The sequence below is a fragment of the Oncorhynchus gorbuscha genome, linkage group LG16 (genome assembly GCF_021184085.1).
Source record: "Oncorhynchus gorbuscha isolate QuinsamMale2020 ecotype Even-year linkage group LG16, OgorEven_v1.0, whole genome shotgun sequence".
Lineage (NCBI taxonomy): Eukaryota > Metazoa > Chordata > Actinopteri > Salmoniformes > Salmonidae > Oncorhynchus > Oncorhynchus gorbuscha.
Genome location: NC_060188.1, coordinates 63,518,295 through 63,542,412, shown reverse-complemented (window position 1 = coordinate 63,542,412; position 24,118 = coordinate 63,518,295). Strand labels below are relative to the sequence as shown.

The window sequence follows — 24,118 nt, the reverse complement described above, 5'->3', positions numbered from 1 at the left end:
CTAGATCAGCACTCGTACTCTGAGACAATATGAATATGGGCCAAGGAGTATGAGTACAGATGCCTGACAGATTTACCTTGAGGAAAAGGGGACACTGGTTCTGAGCTTGAGGGCAGGCTGACCAGAACCAGTCAGGCAGTGGGCCGGCTTTGGCTGTGGACACAAAGTAGCCCAGGGCCAGGGGCTGCTGCAGGATGTTAGGAGCTTCATCGTGGGACTCCATCCGGTCTGTACTCTGGCCCTGGAAGGGAAGAGGAGGGGGATGAGTTCATCTCTGGCATGTAATAATGTACACTGTAAAAGTATTTTTGGTTCTTCATACATTACAGAACTGTTCAAGAAAACTAAGTAGCACTAGCATTATCAATCCAGGCCAAATCTACTTTATTAAGTTACTTAACTTAAATGTCATCTTTGTGTTCATCTTAAAGGGGCAATCTGCCATTGAAACAATAACAAAGCAGTAGCCTGTCACTGTTTTGGTTTAAAGCTGGGCTGGAGTAATGTAACTCTCAAATTCATAGACATATGAGCTAATTATACTTTTAACCATGTTTTCTGTTGATACAATGTCAAAAATAGTTTGAATTACTCTGTTTACAAAGAAGTGAAACCAGCTTATTTATTATTCTGATGGGGGTATCAAATCAAATTGTATTGGTCAGATACACATGGTTAGCAGATGTTAATATGAGTGTAGCAAAATGCTTGTGCTTCTAGTTCCGACAATGCAGTAACAACCAACGAGTAATCTAACCTAACAATTCCACAACTACTACCTTATACACAAGGGGATAAAGAATATGTAAATAAAGATATATGAACGAGTGATGGTACAGAACGGCATAGGCAAGATGCAGTGGATGGTATCGAGTACAGCATATACATATGAGATGAGTAATGTAGGGTATGTAAACAAAGTGGCATAGTTTAAAGTGGCTAGTGATACATGTATTACATCAAGATGCAGTAGATGATATAGAGTACAGTATATACAGTGCCTTGCGAAAGTATTCGGCCCCCTTAAACTTTGTGACCTTTTGCCACATTTCAGGCTTCAAACATAAAGATATAAAACTGTATTTTTTTGTGAAGAATCAACAACAAGTGGGACACAATCATGAAGTGGAACGACATTTATTGGATATTTCAAACTTTTTTAACAAATCAAAAACTGAAAAATTGGGCGTGCAAAATTATTCACCCCCTTATGTTAATACTTTGTAGCGCCACCTTTTGCTGCGATTACAGCTGTAAGTCGCTTGGGGTATGTCTCTATCAGTTTTGCACATCGAAAGACTGACATTTTTCCCCATTCCTCCTTGCAAAACAGCTCGAGCTCAGTGAGGTTGGATGGAGAGCATTTGTGAACAGCAGTTGTCAGTTCTTTCCACAGATTCTCGATTGGATTCAGGTCTGGACTTTGACTTGGCCATTCTAACACCTGGATATGTTTATTTTTGAACCATTCCATTGTAGATTTTGCTTTATGTGTTGGATCATTGTCTTGTTGGAAGACAAATCTCCGTCCCAGTCTCAGGTCTTTTGCAGACTCCATCAGGTTTTCTTCCAGAATGGTCCTGTATTTGGCTCCATCCATCTTCCCATCAATTTTAACCATCTTCCCTGTCCCCGCTGAAGAAAAGCAGGCCCAAACCATGATGCAGCCACCACCATGTTTGACAGTGGGGATGGTATGTTCAGGGTGATGAGCTGTGTTGCTTTTACGCCAAACATAACGTTTTGCATTGTTGCCAAAAAGTTCAATTTTGGTTTCATCTGACCAGAGCACCTTCTTCCACATGTTTGGTGTGTCTCCCAGGTGGCTTGTGGCAAACTTTAAATGACACTTTTTATGGATATCTTTAAGAAATGGCTTTCTTCTTGCCACTCTTCCATAAAGGCCAGATTTGTGCAATATACGACTGATTGTTGTCCTATGGACAGAGTCTCCCACCTCAGCTGTAGATCTCTGCAGTTCATCCAGAGTGATCATGGGCCTCTTGGCTGCATCTCTGATCAGTCTTCTCCTTGTATGAGCTGAAAGTTTAGAGGGACGGCCAGGTCTTGGTAGATTTGCAGTGGTCTGATACTTCTTCCATTTCAATATTATCGCTTGCACAGTGCTCCTTGGGATGTTTAAAGCTTGGGAAATCTTTTTGTATCCAAATCCGGCTTTAAACTTCTTCACAACAGTATCTCGGACCTGCCTGGTGTGTTCCTTGTTCTTCATGATGCTCTCTGCGCTTTTAACGGACCTCTGAGACTATCACAGTGCAGGTGCATTTATACGGAGACTTGATTACACACAGGTGGATTGTATTTATCATCATTAGTCATTTAGGTCAACATTGGATCATTCAGAGATCCTCACTGAACTTCTGGAGAGAGTTTGCTGCACTGAAAGTAAAGGGGCTGAATAATTTTGCACGCCCAATTTTTCAGTTTTTGATTTGTTAAAAACGTTTGAAATATCCAATAAATGTCGTTCCACTTCATGATTGTGTCCCACTTGTTGTTGATTCTTCACAAAAAAAAAACAGTTTTATATCTTTATGTTTGAAGCCTGAAATGTGGCAAAAGGTCGCAAAGTTCAAGGGGGCCGAATACTTTCGCAAGGCATTGTACATATGAGATGAGTAATGTAGAGTATGTAAACATTATATTATATTAAGTGGCATTGTTTAAAGTGCTAGTGATACATTTTTACATCAATTTCCATTATTAAAGTGGCTGGAGTTGAGTCAGTATGTTGGCAGCAGCCACTCAATGTTAGTGATGGCTGTTTAACAGTCTGATGGCCTTGAGATAGAAGCGGTTTTTCAGTCTCTCGGTACCAGCTTTGATGCACCTGTACTGACCTCGCCTTCTGGATGATAGCGGGGTGAACAGGCAGTGGCTCTGGTGGTTGTTGTCCTTGATGACATTTAAACTAAGCTCATGAGGCATTTATAAGTTATATGCTTCAATAATCAATGGGTATATTTAATTCATTTAAAAGTATGAAAATGGATGTAGCAACTGTAGATTGTGTCTCTTCTGTTCCGCTCTTACCCCCCTGGCATCTGCCGTGCATCACTCACTCTTATCATCCATTACGCACACCTGCCTTCCCTCGTCACGCAGAGCAGAGACATTGGACTCACCTGGACTCACTCAGTATCTGTTTATTTCCCCTATATTTGTTTCCTTGCTCTGTTCCCTGCTGCTGCACTGATGGTTTCTTGTCTGTATTATCAGTTTACTGACGCTGTTACCGTCTCGTTCCATGTCCGTTCTGTATTAAATGTTTTACTTCCTGTACCTGCTTCGTCTCTCCAGTGTCGTCCATGTGACAGATTGCCCCTTTAAGTTCAAGTTTTTTCCTCAATAAAGTCTGTGCTGGAGTACCTCTTATAGTCTACACAGGTGAGACATGTTGTGGTGTGGTGGGCCTACCTTGCTGCCGTCTCCCCCCTGGTGGTAGTGGCCGCCGGGGGAGTGTACGGGCGAGGTGGTGGGCGAGGCGGGCAGGATATTGATGATGTCGGGGTCCACCAGGTCGTTCTCCTGGTCCAGCAGGTCAAAGATCCCAATGGCGTCCGACCCATCTGGACAGAGGAGAAGAGGAGAGAAACTTAAAAAAAAACTACTTCTTTCCAATGGAGTAAATCAATTATTTTCAATAAGGTTAAGAAAAAGGTCAGGTCAAAGTTGAGAGTTGAGAGCTGAGGCCAGAGGGGGGAGCAGAGGTACAGTAGACTCACCGGGGATAGGGTTGAAGGCGATATCTATGTTGGTGTCAGTAGTGTAGTTGGAGCTGGCCACCTGGACGAAGGCTGAGGTGGGAAACACCAGGATGTGGGTGCAGGACGTGTCCTGAGGAGTACTCAGCTGGGACGTCTGCATGTTCAGAGTGGTGCTGCGGCCGAACACTGAGCCTGTCGACACAGAGTCTGGAGAGAGAGAGGAAGTCAGGTCCACAATATGTTCATCTTCATTGAATCTACATTGAACACAGACAGTATACACACAAATGGAAACGGGTGACATCTGCTATAGCTATCATGCATTAATCAGTCAATTAATTAGTAACAACACTTCATTAATGCAGCAAAAATGTAAGTGGTGCCAATAAAAGCAACCTCGATCTTTCAACTGGCCATTATTATTCAGTCCAGTGCTCTATTGTATTTTATAATTATCATTGGATCTGTGGAGTATAACCCACAATGTCTGGGTCAAAGCCAAGTCCTGGGAGAGGAGACATCCATCTCCTTTAACCATAACCACTGGTCCGGAGGGACCAGGCCAGCCCCTCCTCATATACAGCAGTAGACCCATATTATACACCCACAGTATCAATGGTCCATGCCAGTCTCCATCACATCACACAGAAATCAATGGAGTTTGAGAACCAGTGGTTTATGACTGAGAGAAGCACTGTCCTCAGACCCATCAATCTGATAACAACAGGGAGCGACATGCATTATGATAGGCTGCCATCATCCATCAGACACACACACACACACACACACACACACACAAAGGGCTGGAGAACGTAGTACCTGGCATGATGACAAAGGAGCCCTGAGGCTCCATGGCGACTAGGCAAGCGCTAAGGATGCTGGGAGTGTCGGAGGCAGAGATGCCACACATACGACACACCTCCTTGAGACGGCGACTCAGAGACTGCAGGTTCCTCCTGCTCAACAGAATACTCCAGTCTGTGACCGAGGCAGAAAGGAAAGAGAGAGAGGGGAAGAGAGAGAGAGATGAGTGAGTGAACGAGTAAGACAAAATAAACTCAAGAAAAGAAACGTTTAACAGTAAAATAGAAGGCTCCACCTCACCTTTCAACTCGCCATGTCCCATTCTGCCCAGTCGACCAATCACCACCCTCCATGGCACTGATGTCATCTGCACCAGCCCCAAGCACCAATCCCACAGCTTCTGCAGGCCCGACCTCCGGGCAGAGCCTTTTTTCCTCCGCGCTCTATGTCGAAACAAAAACACACACACATTCTGTCACACACTGAAACGACAGCTGAACATTTAACACAACACTTATTACTACAAATCACTAGAGTTGCCAGGTTGGAAGGAAAGTTGTAGATTGTTGACCTTGAAATATTCATTACTACACTTCATCATTAGACCGTTTTCATCATTACCTGGTATATCGTAAAAAACAAAAAACTCAATGCAAAACAAACACCGTTTTGCTTAAAAAAACAACTGCTAGCAGCAATAGCCTGCCATTTGTAATGCTCTGCTCTGCTCGAGGTTTGCTGACTCTAGATGGTGGTGAGGATGATGTGGTCCCACCTGTTGGGCACGTCGATGCTGATGATGCAGGTCTCCAGCAGCTCTCCGTACAGGTCGGTGCAGGTGGCCAGGAGCCAGCGCTGGTCGTGGGACAGGCAGTAGCCCACAAACAGCACGTTGTACTTCTGAGAGGCCTCCCCAAACGTCTCCCCCAGCTCTGTCTGCTTGTCCTTGGTCGGCGCCAGGATGAACGGAGGCGTGTATAGCCGCAAACACTCTGGTCTCTGTTGGGCGACGAGAGAGGGGTCAAAGGTTAGGGGTTATACATGGGTCATGTTTATTAGGTAGAACATGTTTTGAAACTGGGAGGTACTACTTAATTCAGGACTTAAATCTATCTACTCCAGGACTAGAAAGACACATGAGAATCACTGAGTTGGTTAGTCGGCTGAGCCAACATTCCAAAAGTATCACTACTGTTGTCCCCTCTCCCCACCCAAATCCCTGAAGAGATGACATTTATCCAGCTTGCTAAGTAGCTCAGCGTTAGTCTCTAGTACCCACTCCACTCCACTGTGTACAGGGAGAAATGCAATGTAGTGGCTGGTTGGCCTGAGAGAGTTAAATAGGATTGGGTGCCAGTCTAGGTCCTCTCCCTGTCTAAACCTCCAGCCTGGAATCCATTAGGGAGGTCTCAGGGAGCTAGCCAAGCAGATAATGGAAAGAAAACTGTAGAGAAGGAAGAGGGTTATAAGTTCGACTGGTCTTGTTCCAGGACTAAGGGGGTTAGTATAACCCTCTCTCCAGCTCAGTGCTCCCTCTCTTGCTGGCACACTACACATGGCCAGAGCAGAGGGCTGAGGTGCAGAGGGCTGTGGAGCAGAGGGCTGGAGAGCAGAGGGCTGGAGAGCAGAGGGCTGAGGAGCAGAGGGCTGAGGAGCAGAGGGCTGGAGAGCAGAGGGCTGGAGAGCAGAGGGCTGAGGTGCAGAGGGCTAAGGAGCAGAGGGCTGGAGAGCAGAGGGCTGGAGAGCAGAGGGCTGAGGAGCAGAGGGCTGGAGAGCAGAGGGCTGGAGAGCAGAGGGCTGGAGAGCAGAGGGCTGGAGAGCAGAGGGCTGAGGAGCAGAGGGCTGGAGAGCAGAGGGCTGGAGAGCAGAGGGCTGGAGAGCAGAGGGCTCGAGAGCAGAGGGCTGAGGAGCAGAGGGCTAAGGAGCAGAGGGCTGAGGAGCAGAGGGCTGAGGAGCAGAGGGCTGAAGAGCAGAGGGCTGAAGAGCAGAAGGCTGAGGAGCAGAGGGCTGAGGAGCAGAGGGCTGATGTGCAGAGGGCTGAGGAGCAGAGGGCTGAGGAGCAGGTCTGCTGGTTTACTGCTCTCCCTGCCACTTCATTCATCCATTCAAGTCGACGGTTTCCTACAACTGGTTTCCCCACTCTAATCAAATCACTGATTCAGACACAGCTGTCCCTGTGGTCCAGACATGCCAATCTCTGGTGATAAAGCTGCATATTAGTTAGGATCATGTCAGGATAATGTTGGTCAGTGATGAGTTGTGTACCTCTGGGCTCTTCAGTGCAGTGTCGATGGCCAGGCCAGGGCCAAAGCCGGTTAGTGACTTAACGTTGGTGGATCCGGGGAGGGGCCGCCTGCACTGGGAGAACACTGAGAAGGCCAGGGACTTGAGGTGCTGAGCGTAGATATGACGCTCCTCGCTCCTCACCGGCTGGAGCAGGTACTGGCACGGGATGATCTGAGAGGTGGATACCAGCAGGTCAGCACACAACGCTAATAAAACTACTGTACATTATATACAACGCTAATAAAACTACTGTACATTACATACAGCGCTAATAAAACTACTGTACATTACATACAGCGCTAATAAAACTACTGTACATTACATATAGCGCCCTGTTCGGTCTTCTTTCATACTGATTGTCCCGTCTGACATCTTTAGCAGTAAAGCAAAGTCTTAGCAAATGTTAGTGATAGTTTATTCTAAATAAACAGACACTTCTTGACAATGACAGACACAATATTTCATCAACACACACAGACTTGTGTTGAGATTTCCTGTACAGAGACAGAGTTGTGTTGAGGTTACCTGTACAGAGACAGAGTTGTGTTGATGTTACCTGTACAGAGACAGAGTTGTGTTGAGGTTACCTGTACAGAGACAGACTTGTGTTGAGGTTAGCTGTACAGAGACAGACTTGTGTTGAGGTTACCTGTACAGAGACAGAGTTGTGTTGAGGTTACCTGTACAGAGACAGAGTTGTGTTGAGGTTACCTGTACAGAGACAGACTTGTGTTGAGGTTTCCTGTACAGAGACAGAGTTGTGTTGAGGTTACCTGTACAGAGACAGAGTTGTGTTGAGGTTACCTGTACAGAGACAGAGTTGTGTTGAGGTTACCTGTACAGAGACAGACTTGTGTTGAGGTTACCTGTACAGGGACAGAGTTGTGTTGAGGTTACCTGTACAGAGACAGAGTTGTGTTGAGGTTACCTATACAGAGACAGAGCTGTGTTGAGGTTACCTGTACAGAGACAGAGTTGTGTTGAGGTTACCTGTACAGGGACAGAGTTGTGTTGAGGTTACCTGTACAGAGACAGAGTTGTGTTGAGGTTACCTGTACAGAGACAGAGTTGTGTTGAGGTTACCTGTACAGAGACAGAGTTGTGTTGAGGTTACCTGTACAGAGACAGAGTTGTGTTGAGGTTACCTGTACAGAGACAGACTTGTGTTGAGGTTACCTGTACAGGGACAGAGTTGTGTTGAGGTTACCTGTACAGAGACAGAGTTGTGTTGAGGTTACCTATACAGAGACAGAGCTGTGTTGAGGTTACCTGTACAGAGACAGAGTTGTGTTGAGGTTACCTGTACAGGGACAGAGTTGTGTTGAGGTTACCTGTACAGAGACAGAGTTGTGTTGAGGTTACCTGTACAGAGACAGAGTTGTGTTGAGGTTACCTGTACAGAGACAGAGTTGTGTTGAGGTTACCTGTACAGAGACAGACTTGTGTTGAGGTTACCTGTACAGAGACAGAGTTGTGTTGAGGTTACCTGTACAGAGACAGAGTTGTGTTGAGGTTACCTGTACAGAGACAGACTTGTGTTGAGGTTACCTGTACAGAGACAGACTTGTGTTGAGGTTACCTGTAGAGAGACAGAGCTGTGTTGAGATGACCTGTACAGAGACAGACTTGTGTTGAGGTTACCTGTACAGAGACAGACTTGTGTTGAGGTTACCTGTACAGAGACAGACTTGTGTTGAGGTTACCTGTACAGAGACATACTTGTGTTGAGGTTACCTGTACAGAGACAGAGTTGTTTTGAGGTTATCTGTACAGAGACAGACTTGTGTTGAGGTTACCTGTACAGAGACATACTTGTGTTGAGGTTACCTGTACAGAGACAGAGTTGTTTTGAGGTTATCTGTACAGAGACAGACTTGTGTTGAGGTTACCTGTACAGAGACAGACTTGTGTTGAGGTTACCTGTACAGAGACAGACTTGTGTTGAGGTTACCTGTACAGAGACAGAGTTGTGTTGAGGTTACCTGTACAGAGACAGAGTTGTGTTGAGGTTACCTGTACAGAGACAGCGTTGCGGATGTGTGGTGGGAGGAACTGGAGCATCTCCAGGTAGCAGCGCAGCAGGCCCAGAGTCCACACACTGGACCCCGCCTCAGGCTCCTCATAGGTGAAGGGGTCCACGATGTACACCACGATGGCCGGGGGGTATGTGATGGCGTGAGACTCTCCGTCCGTCGGCACACCCACCTTCTCTCGCTCCATGGTGCTGGAGAGGGGGACAAGAGCGAGAGGGGAGTTAGGACGAGGAATGGGGATTCCCTCCAGGCACTCTGTGTGTGTGTGTGTGTACATATGAGTGAATGTGGACCCTGGTGTTGTAGCTACCTCTCTAGGGGTTCAGTGGGTGCCTGGCTGGCTGAGTCCCCCCCGGGGAGTCCTGTGTTCTGCTGGCCCAGCTGCCCTCCCTGGGTGCCACCATCCAGGCCCTGGTTCTGCGAGCCCATGGTCCCAAAGGGAGGGAAAGAGCTGGGTTTGGCAGACTGCATCCCACTGCTGGGCAGGCTCCCTGATGATGCCGCGCTGTTGGCACTGTTGGCTACACCCGTGCTGTTGCTAGGCGCACTGCCGCTGCTGTTGGGGAGGGAGGGGCCTCCGGGGGTCACTGAGTTTTGGGGGCCGGTCGAGGTGGTGGAGGAGGAGCCGGAGGATTGCATGGATGAGGATTGGCTGGAGGCAGGAGGGGGTGTGGGCTGTGCGAGGAGGGAGCTGTGTAAAGGCTGTGCAGCGAGGTATGGAGCTGAGGAGAGAGACAGGAGCAGAAAGCACAGGTTAACAGTAGTCAAACAACCTTTAACAAAATCTCATTCATAAGCTATGTGAATGACCTCGCATTAGACTTTAGAAACCAATATATATATAGAAAAATAGAAACCATGTTGTAAAACCATGTTCTTGGCAATATGGGCATGGGAGGTCTGACCGTGTAGTCACTGGAACCTACCAAGGTCGTAGCGGCAGACTTGAGCGTATAGCTTGAGCTTGGCGAAGGCGTCGCTGTTACCGCTGGCAGCCTTAAGGAACCAATCGCTGACAGGCTGCTCTGCCAGCTTCTTGGCGGCCGCTCCACCCACTCTCACGATGCCGTCCGGGTGGTCTTTTGAGATGGGGCGGTGTTGGCCCAGACGACATGACTGCAGGGCACATGGAGAGTGGGGGTAGGGATGGAAGGAGAAGGAGGAGGGAGGGAGGGAAAGAGAGGAGGGATGGCGGAATGGTTAGACAACAGCACAGGAACAAACAACTTGAGTAAATGTATGTCGAGGTAGACAGTCCAATAAGGAATGGTACAGAACTGAAGGAGGCAGGCTATTGTTTCTGTCATCAATACGTACAGTAGGCTGGGATAGCAAGGTATGGTTCCATTTCATTCAATAATTGAAAAGGAATTTTTCTATTTATCACACTGACATTTCAATTCACTTCCCAAAATGTCATATCCTCTTAACTCCTAACTCCTATGGTCATATCCTCTTAACTCCCAACTCCTATGGTCATATCCTCTTAACTCCCAACTCCTATGGTCATATCCTCTTAACTCCTAAGGTCATATCCTCTTAACTCCCAACTCCTATGGTCATATCCTCTTAAATCCCAACTCCTATGGTCATATCCTCTTAACTCCTAACTCCTATGGTCATATCCTCTTAACTCCCAACTCCTATGGTCATATCCTCTTAACTCCCAGCTCCTATGGTCATATCCTCTTAACTCCTAACTCCTATGGTCATATCCTCTTAACTCCCAACTCCTATGGTCATAGCCTCTTAACTCCTAACTCCTATGGTCATAGCCTCTTAACTCCTAACTCCTATGGTCATATCCTCTTAACTCCCAACTCCTATGGTCATAGCCTCGTAACTCCTATGGTCATAGCCTCTTAACTCCTAACTCCTATGGTCATAGCCTCTTAACTCTCAACTCCTATGGTAATTTTCATGAATTTTTTTATTTTTCCTGAAGAAAAACGTCTTGCCTCAGCTCTCCAAAGATGCCCCATCTCTTGCATGGTAAATGGACGTTAACGTTGTAACGTTCTCCAGCCTTACTTCGTAGACGGCGGTGAGGTCCCTGAAGAAGTTCTTGGCCCCCTGGAGCAGGGCCTCGTTGTCGGGACAGACCACCAGATAGCCCACGTCCCTGTGGGAGCCGAAGGGGTCCAGCAGCAGCTTCTCCCAGTAGGGCAGGCCGAAGGGCGACAGCACCACAAAGTCATACTCATAACCCACCAGGAAGGTAGGGATGGGCAGGGGCTCAGGAGACTCATCTGTGCCTGATGAAAGGAAGAAGGAGGGAGGGGGAGGAGAAGGAAGGATGCAGGAAGAGAGGCAGGAGAGAGAAGAGAAGGTGAAAAGGAGGAGAGGAGCAGGTGTGAGGAGTGTAGAGGTATAAGAGAAGGTGAAGAGGAGGAGAGGAGCAGGAGTGGAGGTATAAGAGAAGGAGAAGAGGAGGAGAGGAGCAGGAGTGGAGGTATAAGAGAAGGTGAAGAGGAGGAGAGGAGCGAGGAGTTGAGAGGTATAAGAGAAGGTGAAGAGGAGGAGAGGAGCAGGAGTGGAGAGGTATAAGAGAAGGTGAAGAGGAGGAGAGGAGCAGGAGTGAGGAGTGGAGAGGTATAAGAGAAGGTGAAGAGGAGGAGAGGAGCAGGAGTGGAGAAGTATAAGAGAAGGTGAAGAGGAGGAGAGGAGCAGGAGTGGAGAGGTATAAGAGAAGGTGAAGAGGAGGAGAGGAGCAGGAGTGGAGAGGTATAAGAGAAGGTGAAGAGGAGGAGAGGAGCAGGAGTGGAGAGGTATAAGAGAAGGTGAAGAGGAGGAGAGGAGCAGGAGTGGAGAAGTATAAGAGAAGGTGAAGAGGAGGAGAGGAGCAGGAGTGAGGAGTGGAGAGGTATAAGAGAAGGTGAAGAGGAGGAGAGGAGCAGGAGTGGAGAGGTATAAGAGAAGGTGAAGAGGAGGAGAGGAGCAGGAGTGGAGAAGTATAAGAGAAGGTGAAGAGGAGGAGAGGAGCAGGAGTGAGGAGTGGAGAGGTATAAGAGAAGGTGAAGAGGAGGAGAGGAGCAGGAGTGGAGAGGTATAAGAGAAGGTGAAGAGGAGGAGAGGAGCAGGAGTGAGGAGTGGAGAGGTATAAGAGAAGGTGAAGAGGAGGAGAGGAGCAGGAGTGGAGAGGTATAAGAGAAGGAGAAGAGGAGGAGAGGAGCAGGAGTGGAGAGGTATAAGAGAAGGTGAAGAGGAGGAGAGGAGCAGGAGTGAGGAGTGGAGAGGTATAAGAGAAGGTGAAGAGGAGGAGAGGAGCAGGAGTGGAGAGGTATAAGAGAAGGTGAAGAGGAGGAGAGGAGCAGGAGTGAGGAGTGGAGAGGTATAAGAGAAGGTGAAGAGGAGGAGAGGAGCAGGAGTGGAGAAGTATAAGAGAAGGTGAAGAGGAGGAGAGGAGCAGGAGTGAGGAGTGGAGAGGTATAAGAGAAGGTGAGGAGGAGAGGAGCAGGAGTGAGGAGTGGAGAGGTATAAGAGAAGGTGAAGAGGAGGAGAGGAGCAGGAGTGAGGAGTGGAGAGGTATAAGAGAAGGAGAAGAGGAGGAGAGGAGCAGGAGTGAGGAGTGGAGAGGTATAAGAGAAGGTGAAGAGGAGGAGAGGAGCAGGAGTGAGGAGTGGAGAGGTATAAGAGAAGGTGAAGAGGAGGAGAGGAGCAGGAGTGGAGAGGTATAAGAGAAGGTGAAGAGGAGGAGAGGAGCAGGAGTGAGGAGTGGAGAGGTATAAGAGAAGGTGAAGAGGAGGAGAGGAGCAGGAGTGGAGAGGTATAAGAGAAGGTGAAGAGGAGGAGAGGAGCAGGAGTGAGGAGTGGAGAGGTATAAGAGAAGGTGAAGAGGAGGAGAGGAGCAGGAGTGGAGAGGTATAAGAGAAGGAGAAGAGGAGGAGAGGAGCAGGAGTGGAGAAGTATAAGAGAAGGTGAAGAGGAGGAGAGGAGCAGGAGTGAGGAGTGGAGAGGTATAAGAGAAGGTGAAGAGGAGGAGAGGAGCAGGAGTGGAGAGGTATAAGAGAAGGTGAAGAGGAGGAGAGGAGCAGGAGTGAGGAGTGGAGAGGTATAAGAGAAGGTGAAGAGGAGGAGAGGAGCAGGAGTGAGGAGTGGAGAGGTATAAGAGAAGGTGAAGAGGAGGAGAGGAACAGAGGGAGTGAGTAATTACTTAAACAAGCCAGCGTGCCACCCGTCACCTCTCAGAGAAGGATTGAAAGCCCAAACTGAACCCATCACAGCAGCAGTGGCAGCTTCCCCACTGAGCTGACATCTGGACTAGAGCAGTGTGACTTAGATGACTACTGATCTGTACCGTATCTGCCTACGTGAGTTTTTAGCTCTTGAAGAATTTAGTCCCTGGTGGCTTACCGTAGGAGCCCCGTCCAGCCATCTTGTGGAACTGCTGCCAGGTGAGGGGTCCCTGAACGCCCCAGGAGCGCACTGTCCTCTTCTTCTGGATGGCATCCTGGAGTACAGGCTGGAGGGAGAGCAGCACCCGCAACACGTCCTGAGAGCACAGAGCACTGATGTCCACTGCTGAGGAGAGGCGAAGGAGGAGAGAAATATAACTAGAAACATACCGCTAACTGGCAGGACAAATGAACAGACTGGTTCTGTTAGTTAGTTATACTAGCCAACTGAAGCTCTGAAGGTCCAAATGCAAAGAACAAGGTATCAATGTATCAGACATGGACGTTAATGATGCTTAGAACATCAAAATGGTGTTTTTCTTACCATTTTGTTTAGACCAGCGGTGGAGACAGGTGCTCTTGACCAGGGCCTCGTCCACCTTGCCTCCTGACATGTTGTCCATGAACTGGCGGCCGTGCTCCAGGGCCATGTAGCAGTCACTGTGGAAGTCCCTCTCCTCCACCCTCACACAGGCCGGCACTGGACAACCCCCAGGCCCCCGGCTGTCAGGCTCCATCCCAGCCATGGGAGAGAAGGGGTTGGTGCACTGGTCCTGTAGCAGTAAGATCAGTTCGTCTGGTACCCTCTCCCCCCTCCCTCCTCCCCATGTCCTCTCCAGCGAGTGTTGCCGCAGCGCCTCGAAGCGCTTCTCCGCCTCGCGGCTGACGTCCGAGTCACGTCCGATGATGTCCAGCTCGTCCTCCAGGAAGAGGCCCGAGCTGTTGCCATAGCGGCGGTTGACGACTGCGCTGAAGCCGCAGGTGCAGGGGTACTGGGCCTCTCCCGTGGGGTCGCTCAGGTACACCCCCACGTCGGCCCCCTTGATGTTCATGTTGCACACGCAGATGCAGCAGCTGTCGAAGTTGCAGTCCTTGAAGAGGTTCATGACGGACTCAGAGAGGATGAGGGTGACGTAGAGGCTGTGGGCCTCTGGGATGGAGGGCACGGTGGCAGGTTCCACTGAGTTGATGGGTCGACAGGTGGAGGGGGTAGAGGCAGGCGAGTAGAGATCAGAGTTCTCGTACTTTAGCGAACCCTGGACACTGGCGGGCCCTCTGGGGGTGCGTGGGGTACGGGGGGTGCGTGGTGTGGGGGCGGAGAAGCGCGGGGTGGCTGGTGAGGGCAGGATGCCCGTGCCACTGTTGCTGGGGGGGGCACTGTTGGACATGAAGGGAGTATGGGTCTGGGGTGTGTAACTCTGGCTGTAGTCCTGGTCCATGGCACTGCCCACACTGGGGATGTTACTGTGACAGAGAGAAGTGAAGAGAGGAATCAGTCACACAAACCAGCCTGTGGAGACAATATGCTAGAGCAGGGATCATCAACTAGATTCAGCCGCGGGATGATTTTTTCTTGAACGAATGGTTGGGGGACGCAACATAATTACAAATCATTTGTAGACTGCTTACATTTGTATAATTATGATCACGTCTCTCTACTATGTGTGGAAATACCTAGGAACACATTTCCCAAATTCAAATAGCTTGGAGCTGATTTTCTGGTGTTTTTACCAGTTTTTTTATGTCCAACAATGAAAATTCAACAACAACAAAACATTGGTGAAATAAAACCCGCAGGACTGTCATGTTTGTCATTTATTATCATGTCTTGTCCCTGTGCTCCCCATGCTATTCGTTTCCCTCTGCTGGTCTTATTTGGTTCTTTCCCTCCTATCCCTCTCTCTCCCCCTCCCTCTCTCACTCTCTCGCTCTCTCTTCTCTCTATCGTTCCGTTCCTGCTCCCAGCTGTTCCTATTCCCCTAATCATCATTTAGTCTTCCCACACCTGTTCCCGATCCTTTCCCCTGATTAGATTCCCTATTTATTCCTTTGTAATCCGTTCCTGTTCCGTCGGTTCCTTGCATTGTATTCACGATGCTGTGATTGCGTTTCGCCCTGTCCTGTCGTGTTTTTTGCCGTGATTGTGTATCACCCTGTCCTGTCGTGTTTTGTGCCTTCTTCAGACGCTGCGTGTGAGCAGGTGTCTCAGTTGACTACGGCCTGCGCCTACCCCCGAAGCGACCTGCAGTCTGTGGCCGCTTCTCCAGTTGTTTTCCCTCTACTAATCTAGAGGATTTCAGTTATTCGGTTTTGAACATTAATAAACTCTGTTTCTGTTAAGTCGCGTTTGGGTCCTCCTTCACCTGCATGACAGAAGGAACCGACCAAAGAATGGACCCAGCGACTTCAGACGCTGTTTACACTGCCGTCAAGATCCAAGGAGCCATGCTCGGCAGACACGAGCAGGAATTGTCTGCTGCTCGCCATGCCGTGGAGAACCTGGCCGCTCAGGTTTCCGACCTCTCTGGACAGTTCCAGAGTCTACGTCTCGTGCCACCTGTTACTCCCTGGCCTGCCGAGCCTCCAGAACCCAGGGTTAATAACCCACCTTGCTACTCCGGGCAGCCCACTGAGTGCCGCTCCTTTCTCACGCAGTGTGAGATTGTGTTCTCTCTCCAACCCCACACATACTCTAGAGAGAGAGCTCGGGTTGCTTACGTCATTTCACTCCTTACTGGCCGGGCTCGAGAATGGGGCACAGCTATCTGGGAGGCAAGGGCTGATTGCTCTAACAGATTCCAGAACTTTAAAGAGGAGATGATTCGGGTTTTTGACCGTTCAGTTTTTGGTGAGGAGGCTTCTAGGGCCCTGGCTTCCTTATGCCAAGGTGAACGGTCCATAACGGATTATTCCATTGAGTTTCGCACTCTTGCTGCCTCTAGTGAGTGGAACGAGCCGGCGCTGCTCGCTCGTTTTCTGGAGGGACTCCACGCAGCGGTTAAGGATGAGATTCTTTCCCGGGAGGTTCCTTCAGATGTGGACTCTTTGATTGCTCTCGCCATCCGCATAGAACGACGGGTAGATCTTCGTCACCGGGCTCGTGGAAGAGAGCTCGCATCAACGGTGTTTCCCTGCTCCGCATCGCAACCATCTCCCTCCTCTGGCTTTGAGACTGAGCCCATGCAGCTGGGAGGGATTCGCATCTCGAATAAGGAGAGGGAACAGAGGATCACCAACCGCCTGTGCCTCTATTGCGGAGTTGCTGGACATTTTGTTATTTCATGTCCAGTAAGAGGCCAGAGCCCATCAGTAAGCGGAGGGCTACTGGTGAGCGCTACTACTCAGGTCCCTTCATCTAGATCTTGTACTACTATGTCGGTCCATCTACGCTGGACCGGTTCGGGTGCTACATGCAGTGCCTTGATTGACTCTGGGGCTGAGGGTTGTTTCATGGACGAAGCATGGGTTCGGAAACATAACATTCCTTTCAGACCATTAGACAAGCCTACGCCCATGTTTGCCTTAGATGGTAGTCATCTTCCCAGTATCAAATTTGAGACACTACCTTTAACTCTCACAGTATCTGGTAACCACAGTGAGACTATTTCTTTTTTGATTTTCCGTTCACCGTTTACACCTGTTGTTTTGGGTCATCCCTGGCTAGTATGTCATAATCCTTCTATTAATTGGTCTAGTAATTCTATCCTATCCTGGAACGTTTCTTGTCATGTGAAGTGTTTAATGTCTGCCATCCCTCCCGTTTCTTCTCTCCCTACTTCTCAGGAGGAACCTGGCGATTTGACAGGAGTGCCGGAGGAATATCATGATCTGCGCACGGTCTTCAGTCGGTCCCGAGCCAACTCCCTTCCTCCTCACCGGTCGTATGATTGTAGTATTGATCTCCTTCCAGGGACCACGCCTCCTCGAGGTAGACTATACTCTCTGTCGGCTCCCGAACGTAAGGCTCTCGAGGATTATTTGTCTGTGTCTCTTGACGCCGGTACCATAGTGCCTTCTTCTTCTCCGGCCGGGCGGGGTTCTTTTTTGTTAAGAAGAAGGACGGTACTCTGCGCCCCTGCGTGGATTATCGAGGGCTGAATGACATAACGGTTAAGAATCGTTATCCGCTTCCCCTTATGTCATCAGCCTTCGAGATTCTGCAGGGAGCCAGGTGCTTTACTAAGTTGGACCTTCGTAACGCTTACCATCTCGTGCGCATCAGAGAGGGGGACGAGTGGAAAACGGCGTTTAACACTCCGTTAGGGCATTTTGAGTACCGGGTTCTGCCGTTCGGTCTCGCCAATGCGCCAGCTGTTTTTCAGGCATTAGTTAATGATGTTCTGAGAGACATGCTGAACATTTTTGTTTTTGTCTATCTTGACGATATCCTGATTTTTTCTCCGTCACTCGAGATTCATGTTCAGCACGTTCGACGTGTTCTACAGCGCCTTTTAGAGAATTGTCTCTACGTAAAGGCTGAGAAGTGCTCTTTTCATGTCTCCTCCGTTACTTTTCTCGGTTCCGTTATTTCCGCTGAAGGCATTCAGATGGATTCCGCTAAGGTCCAAGCTGTCAGTGATTGGCCCGTTCCAAGGTCACGTGTCGAGTTGCAGCGCTTTTTAGGTTTCGCTAATTTCTATCGGCGTTTCATTCGTAATTTCGGTCAAGTTGCTGCCCCTCTCACAGCTCTTACTTCTGTCAAGACGTGTTTTAAGTGGTCCGGTTCCGCCCAGGGAGCTTTTGATCTTCTAAAAGAACGTTTTACGTCCGCTCCTATCCTCGTTACTCCTGACGTCACTAGACAATTCATTGTCGAGGTTGACGTTTCAGAGGTAGGCGTGGGAGCCATTCTATCCCAGCGCTTCCAGTCTGACGATAAGGTTCATCCTTGCGCTTATTTTTCTCATCGCCTGTCGCCATCTGAGCGCAACTATGATGTGGGTAACCGTGAACTGCTCGCCATCCGCTTAGCCCTAGGCGAATGGCGACAGTGGTTGGAGGGGGCGACCGTTCCTTTTGTCGTTTGGACAGACCATAAGAACCTTGAGTACATCCGTTCTGCCAAACGACTTAATGCCCGTCAAGCTCGTTGGGCGTTGTTTTTCGCTCGTTTCAGTTTGTGATTTCTTACCGTCCGGGTAGCAAGAACACCAAGCCTGATGCCTTATCCCGTCTGTTTAGTTCTTCTGTGGCTTCTACTGATCTCGAGGGGATTCTTCCTTATGGGCGTGTTGTCGGGTTGACAGTCTGGGGAATTGAAAGACAGGTTAAGCAAGCACTCACGCACACTGCGTCGCCGCGCGCTTGTCCTAGTAACCTCCTTTTCGTTCCTGTTTCCACTCGTCTGGCTGTTCTTCAGTGGGCTCACTCTGCCAAGTTAGCTGGTCATCCCGGTGTTCGAGGCACTCTTGCGTCTATTCGCCAGCGCTTTTGGTGGCCGACTCAGGAGCGTGACACGCGCCGTTTCGTGGCTGCGTGTTCAGACTGCGCGCAGAAGAAGTCTGGTAATTTTTTTCTGCTTCTGCTCCTGGTCTTGCTGGGTCTCAGTCTGTTCCCTGCCATCGCATCTCTCCTGTTCTTGTCCCTGCCCTTGCTGTGTCTCAGTCTGTCCCTAGTTCTCATTTTTTTTTTAGAGTAGTACCCTAGTTTCCCTTTTTATCGTTTTTCGTTACGGTCCTGAGGAGAGGAGTTGGGTTCTTTCTCGGGACGTGCTGGACCGTTTGATCTATGATTTCCTCCGTTGCTGCCAGTGTTCCTCCTCGAGAGCGCCAGGAGGCGCTCGGTGAGTGGGGGGGTACTGTCATGTTTGTCATTTATTATCATGTCTTGTCCCTGTGCTCCCCATGCTATTCGTTTCCCTCTGCTGGTCTTATTTGGTTCTTTCCCTCCTATCCCTCTCTCTCCCCCTCCCTCTCTCACTCTCTCGCTCTCTCTTCTCTCTATCGTTCCGTTCCTGCTCCCAGCTGTTCCTATTCCCCTAATCATCATTTAGTCTTCCCACACCTGTTCCCGATCCTTTCCCCTGATTAGATTCCCTATTTATTCCTTTGTAATCCGTTCCTGTTCCGTCGGTTCCTTGCATTGTATTCACGATGCTGTGATTGCGTTTCGCCCTGTCCTGTCGTGTTTTTTGCCGTGATTGTGTATCACCCTGTCCTGTCGTGTTTTGTGCCTTCTTCAGACGCTGCGTGTGAGCAGGTGTCTCAGTTGACTACGGCCTGCGCCTACCCGAAGCGACCTGCAGTCTGTGGCCGCTTCTCCAGTTGTTTTCCCCTCTACTAATCTAGAGGATTTCAGTTATTCGGTTTTGAACATTAATAAACTCTGTTTCTGTTAAGTCGCGTTTGGGTCCTCCTTCACCTGCATGACAAGGACAGAATTAGTCGCGCAGGTCGTCAATTGGGGAACCCTGTGCTAGAGCTTGATTCAAAACAACACAACAAGCCAGAGCTTGGGATATAATAACACAACAATCAACAGTTCATTTCAGTATCAACTAAACCTCCATTACACAGCAGAGGTAAAACAACACAACAACCGTCAAGAGGGGGAATGGTTCACAAAAAAGCAGAGAAAAGTGTCTGCCTGTCTATTGGGGTATCTATTGGGGTATCTATTGGGGTATCCCAATGCCACTGAGGAAGGCACTGCCATTTGAAGCAGCCACTCAATTCGGGAGATGAGTCTATTTTTGGGCCTGGCGAGAGGAGGAGAGCAGCTGTGATGAGAGCTAAAGAGGCAGGAGAGCACAGCACAGCCTGTCCCTGGCCATACCTAGGCTACTTACATATGTGTGGGATAGAAACACATTGTGGCTGAACCTAAAGCAGTAGGCCCCTGCCTCCTCCCTCTCTCTCCACCCCTATACAGTGAACTACCTTTGATCAGGGCCCATAGTGCACTATAAAGGAAATAGTGTGCTATTTGGGATGCAACCCTTACACGGCAGTAGCGCAGGTTAAGTAGTGAGGGTCATAAAAACAGCATGACCAGCTTATAGGGCTTTCCCATGACATTCTGGGACTTGACTGCCATTCTTAGCACTCTGCAAGGTCCTAATGTTTTACATCAATTGACAGACGTTCTTTTCCAGAGCGACTTACAGGAGCCATTAGGGGTAAGTGCCTTGCTCAAAGACACATCGGCAGATTGTTTCTCTCCACCTAGTCAGCCTGGGGATTCAACCCAGCAACCTTTCAGTTACTGGACTGCTGAGTGGCGCAGTGGTCTAAGGGACTGCATCTCAGTACTAGAGGTGTCACTACAGACCCTGGTTCGATCCCGGGCTGTATCACAAGGGGTCCCATAGGGCGGTGCACATTTGGCCCAGCGTCTTCTGGGTTTAGGGGAGGCTTTGGCCGGGGTCGGCCGTCATTGTAAATAAGACTTTGTTCTTAACTAACTTGCCTCGTTAAATAAAGGTTACATAAAACATGTGAATACTGGCCCAATGCTCTTAACCACTATAAATTTGGCCCCTAAAACCCTCACAAACTCTTACAGATGCACAATTGAGAGCATCCTGTTGCGCTGTATCACTGCCTGGTACGGCAACCACTGCGGTCCCGTCGATGTGGAAAGGGGCGTGCTCCCTCTGCTGTTTCCTGAAGTCCACTATCAGCTTGTTTTGTTGACGTTGAGTGAGAGGTTATTTTCCTGGCACCACTATCCAAGGGAGTTTATCATTTTCAAACAAAACCTCCCAATGAGTAGTACTGTTATTGCGGACCTTTTTCCTAGTAGTGTGATTACCGTATGGTGGCAATTGAGTGATTTGAGTGATTTGAAGTAATGGCAAAACCAGGTCTGTTTCCCTAATATATGGCTGTATGATCATAGCTGTACCTCTCTGTATAATTTGGGCATGCCTGTTTAAACAGCCATCACTAGCCGGCTACCATCCAGTTGCTCAACCCTCCACCTTAGAGGCTGCTGCCCTATATACATAGACATGAAATCACAGGCCACTTTAATAATGGAACACTAGTCACTTTAATAATGTTTACATACTCATTTCATATGTATTTTCTGGATTCTATTCTACTGTATTTTAGTCAAAGCCACTCCGACATTGCTCAGTCTAATATTTATTTACTTATGGATTTGTGTGTATCGTTGTGAATCGTTTTTAGATACAACTGCACTGTTAAATACTAAGGCACTGTTGGAGCTAGGAAGAGAAGCATTTCGCTACCCCCGCAATTACATCTGCCACATATGTGTATGTGACCAAAACAATTTGATTTGATAGACCAGGCTCAGTACCGAGGGATAATAATCCTCACCTTCAATCACTACCATGCTTTCTACACTCATCTCCCCTCCTCTCAATCAGCCATGCCTGAGGAATAGAACAGGCTCCTCAGGGGGTAGGGGGATAAACCCAAGTGTGTGTGTGTGTGTGTGTGTGTGTGTGTGTGTGTGTGTGTGTGTGTGTGTGTGTGTGTGTGTGTGTGTGTGTGTGTGTGTGTGTGTGTGTGTGTGTGTGTGTGTGTGTGTGTGTGTGTGTGTGTGTGTGTGTGTGTGTGTGTGTGTGTGTGTCTGTATCGTCTAAGTCTAAATTACACTGCAGCTTCAGTATCCCTCTGCACAGATGAGCATTACAAATTGTAAAAAAATATCCTTGGAGCAGCTGGGAAAGTCTCCATTGGTTTCACAGGCTTTAGAAGCAGAGGAGAGAGTCCTGAGACAGTCAGTTAGCCACGCAGACAGACAGCCCTCCCATAGCAGATGGGCCCCTAGCAGTTAGGCATTCAGACAAAAACACATTGGTTATGTGTGGTTCATATAGAGATTGACTGATTGATTGATTTGCTCTATCAGACAATTCAACCACACACCAATACAATGACAGGTGAGGAGAAAAGTGGTTTCTGGACTATGTACTTGAAGGAAATATGTTTACCTGTCTTTGTTGAGGTAGGCCATGGAAGGCACATGGGGGTGGTTGAGCATCTCTTGTTTGCCCACGGTGGTCCAGCTGGGCCTGTAGATGCACTCATCTGGTATCTTGATGGGGGGCAGACACTGGCTGGGCAGGGTCTTGAGGGGGGCAAACATGGAGCAGCCCACAAATGCCTGGCACAGCTCCGGCTTGTACACAAACGAGAAGTCCTGAGGGGGAGAGACAGGGATTTGTGGCGTATGACACTGGGGTTAGACCATGTGCTGTATGTACACTGAGGCTACAGTACTATGACTTCAATTGACTTTTTCTTTCATCCTTATTGTAACTCCTGGGTTAGGCTAGAAAACACCAGCAGTCCTAAGTTCAGCAACAGTTAGGTGATGAAGAGGAATTATCCATGACTTCTAATCAGGGTCAGAGAGGGGGTCAAGTTGAAAATTAGGGGCCAAACCCACCTTGATTTCCTGCGGCTTGGGGCTGCAGTAGCCTTCCTCCACCTCGATCTTGAAGTGTCCCCCAAGGGACGAGGTACCGTCCAGGTTGGTCATGCCCTGTCCGACCTCCAGGCCGCCATACTCCTTACTGCCCATGTTCATGGGAGAGTAGCCCATGATGTGCTGCTCCAGGCTGGGGGGAGTGGGGAACATCTGGTGCAAATCTGCTGAGCCTAGAGGAGATAGAGGGAGGAGAGGGGAAAGATAGGGATAAATTAAGAAGGGGGGGTGGGGGACGTTAGAGACTAGAGAGGAATCAAGGTTCTCATTCAGTGACAACAACAAGTGAAGATCTGAAGTCTCAAAGGCAGCCATGGCTCAACAGGTACGATCAACAGTTTGACAGTCTAACTGCTGAGGCAACAAACACCTTGTTTCACACACAAAGCTATACACTAGTCACATAGAGAGGTAGATAATGAGACACTTGTTCCTGTCCCATGGCTCAGAGCTGTCTGTTTGGAGTGGAGCAGGGTCGCTCAGACAGCCACTGACTTCTGTAGAACTCTTATCACCACAAGGGGGCGCAGCATAGGTAAACAACATCTCTGGGCTGAGTAGGAGTGCTGATCTATGATCAGTTTTGCCTTATGAACATAGAGACCTGATATTAGATCAGCACTCCTACTGAGATGCCTGATACATACGGATCTTGGAATGCAAACATGTGCTAAGACTAGTGACTGAAGAAGCTTCATGCTTCATTAGTGAATTAATGAGTATGAACAGGCTGTGCTTTCCAAGTGTTATATTATGAGTTTCTGCATGGGTTTGAGTTGCCTCAAGCACATTTTCAGTGCATGGTCCTTAGGCTGAGGAGTGGGGAAAGCGGACCTTGGGTCAGTGCTTAGGGGTATCCTATCCCATAAGTATTGACCTAGGAGCTGATTGAACAGGTTGATCTGAGAGCAGGGGAGAAGCAGGCTTACTGATGCAAGAGACTGGGTCCAGAGTGGCTGGCTTTGGTTCCTTGTTGCCAAATGTATCACCTGTTCCATTCACTGCTCGTCTGGAACCAGGCTGTTGAACATAAACAAAGACATGGCAAAAATAAGATTCAAAACATTCAAAAGTTTATTCACAAAAACACCACACAAAATTAAATGACATGTCTCTATATATATTTTATCTCAATGAGACTAAACTGTATAACAAAACATACATCAATATTACACATTTTCTGAAACCCGAGAACAGTGACAGTCAACAAATCGATGTGACAACAACAAAGCCCCTGCAGTGAGGGGTTGGGGAACCCGGTTGGCAGGCTGTAACCCAGTGGTGGCATTGCAGCCCTCAGTGTGCTCTTGCAGTGTTGTTGGTGCCAGACAGTCTCAGAGGGGGCTGGACGGTGACTGTTCTGTTCTGTGGGGGCCAAAGTCAAAACAGAGTCCTTTGGAAGCCATCCATATCCACCTTTGGGGCGGGGGTTGGGGAAAGCCTTTTTGAATCTATGCCACGTTTATACAAGTTTTTGACAAATCAGAGCAGATATATAGCCAATAATTGGGCAAAAGATCAGAATCAGTGTCTGTGTAAACGTAGCCCATAACACTGTAATGTGTTGTAGGATGACATGTCAGCCAGAGACGCTGATGTACTGCATGCACGCAACATTCTGGCTCACCAACACACACACTTGCCAGGCAGTACTCTAGCTAATGGGATATTTATTGTGGTTTAGTGCAGC

At 48.7% G+C, this 24,118-nt stretch overlaps 1 protein-coding gene across 2 annotated transcripts in view; it reads right to left on the bottom strand.

Annotated features, from left to right (window-relative positions):
* The window catches only part of med13a (mediator complex subunit 13a), a 129,986-nt gene that overhangs the window by 3,778 nt on the left and 102,090 nt on the right, over positions 1 to 24,118 (bottom strand). Inside the window, exons 13-28 of one of the 2 annotated variants that reach the window (XM_046303695.1) lie at positions 23,358 to 23,448; positions 22,390 to 22,601; positions 21,932 to 22,140; positions 13,571 to 14,490; positions 13,205 to 13,372; positions 10,883 to 11,106; positions 9,778 to 9,967; positions 9,162 to 9,573; positions 8,832 to 9,042; positions 6,798 to 6,989; positions 5,308 to 5,531; positions 4,833 to 4,975; positions 4,548 to 4,706; positions 3,747 to 3,935; positions 3,439 to 3,590; positions 77 to 241 (exon numbers count right to left, since the gene is read on the bottom strand). In XM_046303695.1, the coding sequence (XP_046159651.1) occupies positions 77 to 241; positions 3,439 to 3,590; positions 3,747 to 3,935; positions 4,548 to 4,706; positions 4,833 to 4,975; positions 5,308 to 5,531; positions 6,798 to 6,989; positions 8,832 to 9,042; positions 9,162 to 9,573; positions 9,778 to 9,967; positions 10,883 to 11,106; positions 13,205 to 13,372; positions 13,571 to 14,490; positions 21,932 to 22,140; positions 22,390 to 22,601; positions 23,358 to 23,448 (3,861 nt within the window). The remainder of the gene's footprint in view (positions 1 to 76; positions 242 to 3,438; positions 3,591 to 3,746; positions 3,936 to 4,547; positions 4,707 to 4,832; positions 4,976 to 5,307; positions 5,532 to 6,797; positions 6,990 to 8,831; positions 9,043 to 9,161; positions 9,574 to 9,777; positions 9,968 to 10,882; positions 11,107 to 13,204; positions 13,373 to 13,570; positions 14,491 to 21,931; positions 22,141 to 22,389; positions 22,602 to 23,357; positions 23,449 to 24,118) is intronic. The other variant, XM_046303696.1, reaches the window with a different exon arrangement.